The sequence below is a fragment of the Pyricularia pennisetigena genome (genome assembly GCF_004337985.1).
Source record: "Pyricularia pennisetigena strain Br36 chromosome 4 map unlocalized Pyricularia_pennisetigena_Br36_Scf_6, whole genome shotgun sequence".
In the NCBI taxonomy this organism is placed as follows: Eukaryota; Fungi; Ascomycota; class Sordariomycetes; order Magnaporthales; family Pyriculariaceae; genus Pyricularia; species Pyricularia pennisetigena.
This window is the reverse complement of record NW_021940918.1, coordinates 1,531,348-1,535,715: the sequence shown is the minus strand read 5'-3', so window position 1 is coordinate 1,535,715 and position 4,368 is coordinate 1,531,348. Positions and strand designations below refer to the sequence as shown.

The following is a 4,368-nucleotide window of genomic DNA, read 5'->3' as shown; positions in this document are numbered from 1 at the left end:
CACTTGAGACCGGGCTTTCTTGGCTGTGCTCTGCTGCTCCGACCGGTCGTCGTATTTCCGTTTCTGCAGTATAAAAGGTTAGCTCAGGTGTTTTTTTTTTTTTTTTTTTTTTTTTTTTTTGGAACTTGTTGGTCGGCCAAGCCGCGATCAGTTCAAGGAGCCTAGCCTCAAGGCTGCTCCAGATGGCGACGTACCTTTTTGCGATCAACCGCCCTGATCATGTCGTCAAGTTTGTCCTCGACCTCTTCGGATATGTACTGCTTGCTTGCAATGCTCTGCGCAATATCATGTGACTGCAAGGGAAGAAATAGCCCAACAGGCAGGCCGACCTTGTTTGAGTAGGCTTCCAGCGTCCATCCTCGCTTCTCTTGCCATTTTCTGAGCACCGCCAGGGCAACATCGCAGAGTATATACACATTCTCGCTCTTTCCCGTGTCCAGAGCGTCCTGTGTTTGCTTGGTCCGTTCGGCGTACTTGAACAGCATCCCCAGGTTCGACTCGGTCGCCACATTGCTCACGTAGAAGAGAAGGTATCGAGCATGGCTGACTAGGCTGTCTGTATCCCGGTCAAAGTCGGGGTGGTGTGCCAAAAGGTGAATGAGACGAGGCAACGTGCTCTCCATGAGCGGCGAGTTGGTCTCGCGGAAATGGCGGGCTCGTGATCGGATCCAGGTCTCGACGTTCTGCCTGAAATCCTCATCCGGTTCATACACGGTCAAGAAAGCAACCGTGTACCACCGCGGCCGCAGCTGGCCCAGCGCAAGGTACTTCTGCAGCTTCGCGATAAATCCGTGCCTCACATTTCGTTGGCCATCTTGAGCAACCTCTGCCAATCGATTGAAGTCGTCTGGCGACAGGAGCTCGTCGAATTGCCTGCACAGTTTGAGCAGCAGCTGTGCTGCCAGGAGTCTAAGACGCTTCTTGTGATACAACGGCGTGTCCTTGGTTTTGCAGAACTCCCCTTCCTTTGTAACGAACGTCCGGAGAAGCTTGATTACCTTGTCGCCACTCGTCTTCGCCTCCTCGCGATCTGTGATTGCACGCAGACGGTTGGCAAAAGTCTTGAGCGCAAAGCACTTGGCCTGACCTTCCTCGTCCAGCTCTGCATATTCCACCCACTCAGGATCACTATCACTCGCATCCTTGTGAACCTCGCGAAGCGTGTCGTGAATGGTGTGTAGGATCTCGTCTTCGAAGTCCTCCGTCACCTTGGGCGCAAGAAGCTCAAGCTGGCAGATCGTTGCAAGCTTGTTCAAGAAGTGCGGAGAACCGCTCTTAAAGTCCTTCATCACCTTCTGCAGCAAGTCTGTCGCGGCAACCTCGCTTTCGTGGTCTTTGCGCGCCATGAGGATGTTTATAGCATACTTGGCTGCCTTTGGTGGTTTCCCGTACATGGCGTAGTTTGCAAGCGTCTGCCTAAACTTTTTATCGTGAGGGATCTCCTGAGGGTATTTGCTCGCAAAAGATGCGCATGCTTTGAGGGTCTCAACCATGATGGGGTCATTGGCCTTGTTTGCGCCAGGTGCCGCGTCCTGCAAATCCTTGCATAGAGATCCAATGTGGGTTTTGAACAAAGTAGGGTTCTTCTGCGAGATCTCGTTGAGAATCTCGTGCGCGATCCCTGCAAGCCCATCCTGGTTCGTCTTGGAGTACTCAAGGAAGGTGGACAGATGGCTCTTGTTGAAGGTGATGGAACCGGCCCAGTAGAGCAGAGGCAGAAGAGAATCCAAGACAGCAGGGTTCTGCGATTGTTGGCGCTTTACCAGCTCTCTCAAAGCCCTGTGCATCGTCTTGTAGTCCGACTCATGACTGATGACGTACCGTATCAGCTGGTAAGCACGTCGGTCGTTGGCTTTTGCAAACTTGCCCAAATCCTGTCGAACCTTGAGTTGATCGGGGTAGAACTGGGCCAGGTAAGTAATGAGACTGTTTAGTGTTTCTGCCGCCCTTTTCCCCTCTGCTCCACTCGCTTCGCCTCCGTTGTTTAGCTCGCAGACCTTGAGGAACTTCTCGGTCTTGTCGGCAAACTGCGGCTGACGGTTCGACAAGGCGAAAAAGGCCTTCTTGTTCACCGTGTCTAGTGAATTGGCCATGAGCAAGATCCTGTGCGCCCTGATGGCATCCGCGTCAAACGGTGTCGGGGAACCCCCCTGTGATTGCGATCCTCCGTTGGCTGACTTGGATGACCTCTTTGGTTGGTGCGGAAAGGTGAGTGGGACAAGGTACTCGAACCTGACCCGTTCCCTGAGAAGGTTCAATTCCGGGTCATTCGCGTACATGGTATTGAAAACCCTGTTCGGAATGCCAGCCAAGGGAGCAACGGCTTCCATATTCGAGACAAGCTCGCCAGTGCTTGCGGCCCAGAGCTTCCCGAGAAGCACCATGGCTTCGACTCGGATAGGGTGCTTGCGGTCACGAATCCGATCTGCCAACGCACAAAGAACAGATCCCTTGTGGTCTACTCCTCCTTTCGGCGCAAGCTTCGTAACGACGTCACGGAAGCTGAAGCACTCGACGGCCTTGACGCCAGCAAGTCGGACTCTTTCGTCGCTGTCGTTCAGCTTCTCTTCCAGGCCCTTGATGAGGACAGCTTCCTCATCCCGACTCAGGCCCACGCCACCTGCGGACGTCGCCAGGATGTACCCAACCGCCGTTGTCCACGCCGCGCGGATGGCAGCAGACTTGTCCTGCTTTCTGTTGACAAAGTTGTGGTATATCGAAGGGTGCGTCTGAGCGAATGACAGGGGGGAGTATGGCGTTGTGAGAACGTTTGCCGTGGGTTGTGAGACAGCCTCGTCAGCGAGGCTCGGCGGTGGGTATGCCGCCGGGTCTATGTTTTGCGGAGGGGGCGGCCCTGCGGCTCCAATCCCGGAGATCATATCACCCAAGGTCTCGGTTGCCAGCTGGCGGACAGGTATGATATCTGCATCCAGCTCCACGTTTACATGCGCGATAACGTTGGACAGTATTGTAGGGCACGCCCTCCAGAGCTCCCTGAGTAGCTGATGAGCTTTCCTGAGCTCCTTCAAGTCGGATTCTGTAGGCCCACTGGTCATGTGCTCATCTTCGGAGTCGTCACCTCCTCTTTGCCTGCTGCCCCCAACACTGGTGACATCCATGACGACGTCACTGAAGTACTGTGTCACAAAGCGGGCCATCTTGTCGGGACAGCTATTGCACACCTGCTTCGCCATCTGATATGCTTCCGGCTCGGCTTTCAGCAGGAGAGTTGACTGGCTCTCATCCACGTCGCCCTTGTCCCTGGGCCCACCTGGAGCGGCAGCCCTCAAAAACTGTGCCATGATGACATCCACCACTTTTCCGGGCAAGCTTGCGCTCTCGTCAATAACGGTAACCAAGAGCTCGACCATGTGCAGCTCGACGTCCTTGGATATACGTTCACCAGATCCAGACTTTGGCCCAGATACCGCATCGAAGAAACAGGAAAAGAGGTGGAGAAGCAGCCCTTCGTTGTTGTCAATGTCGTTGAGGAGCACGATGCTCTGAACCTCGGCCAAGGAGCTGAGAACATATTTGTGCTGGGTGTGGTATGTGTTGCTAGGATCCTGGAGGGCGGGTAGGGTGTGCATTATGAAGAGACTGAAGACGTCCTACATCGACGGGTGTCAGTTGAGAGCGCGTGTGACGTAGCCATGAGGCGCGTTTGCGAACAAGATCGGAACGCGATCACTAACCTTGAGCTGGGAGGGCGTGAAGGGCGCATTGGGAGCGCAAATGCGCAGTATGTCGACAAGGCAGCATGCGACGAATGCCTTGACTCCCTTGTCCTTGTGAGTGAGAAGGTTATGGGACACGAGCTCCTTGGCAACCTTGGTCAAGGAGTTTTTGTCGGTCAAGTCCTGGTCCAGCTCGCTGAGCTCTTTGGAGAGAGCGTCCAGACGCCGATGTAGCTCACCCGTTGATATTGGCTTGCCAGCTCTCCACGTCAGAGGCTGGTCAAACTGGAGTGTCGCGAGCTCCTCCTCCGGCTCGTCTCCGTCATCTTCATTCCCCTGCCCATTCTGTGGTTGCTCTTCCTCTTCCTCCTCAACTTCCTGTTCCTCCTCGTGCTCCTCCTCCACGACAGCAGCCTTGGCCGCTGCCGCCGCCGCTGCCGCACGGCTCCGGCGCGTCGGCGCCATGGGTGTTGCGTTGAGAATTGGCGTTGCGCGGGGCTATGTAGGCAGTTGACCGTGGCGGCAATGAACGCGCCCGAGGAGGGACGGGGACCTGGTGGGTGTTAAAAACGGTTTGTGCGTGGCGATGAATGTTTACAAAAGGGCAACAAAATCAATGGCAATGTTATCAATGCGCGCACACACGAAGGATATCAGGCGAGAAAATACATGAAAAGAAAGAGAGGCGTAA

General features: G+C 54.9%; 1 protein-coding gene across 1 annotated transcript in view; it reads right to left on the bottom strand.

Moving 5' to 3' along the window:
* The window catches only part of PpBr36_06056 (uncharacterized protein), a gene marked incomplete at both ends in the record, with an annotated part of 5,066 nt that extends 924 nt beyond the window's left edge, over nt 1-4,142 (bottom strand). Inside the window, 2 exons of the mRNA XM_029893203.1 lie at nt 195-3,611; nt 3,696-4,142. Of these exons, the coding sequence (XP_029746377.1) occupies nt 195-3,611; nt 3,696-4,142 (3,864 nt within the window). The remainder of the gene's footprint in view (nt 1-194; nt 3,612-3,695) is intronic.
* Nucleotides 4,143-4,368: the final 226 nt, after the last annotated feature.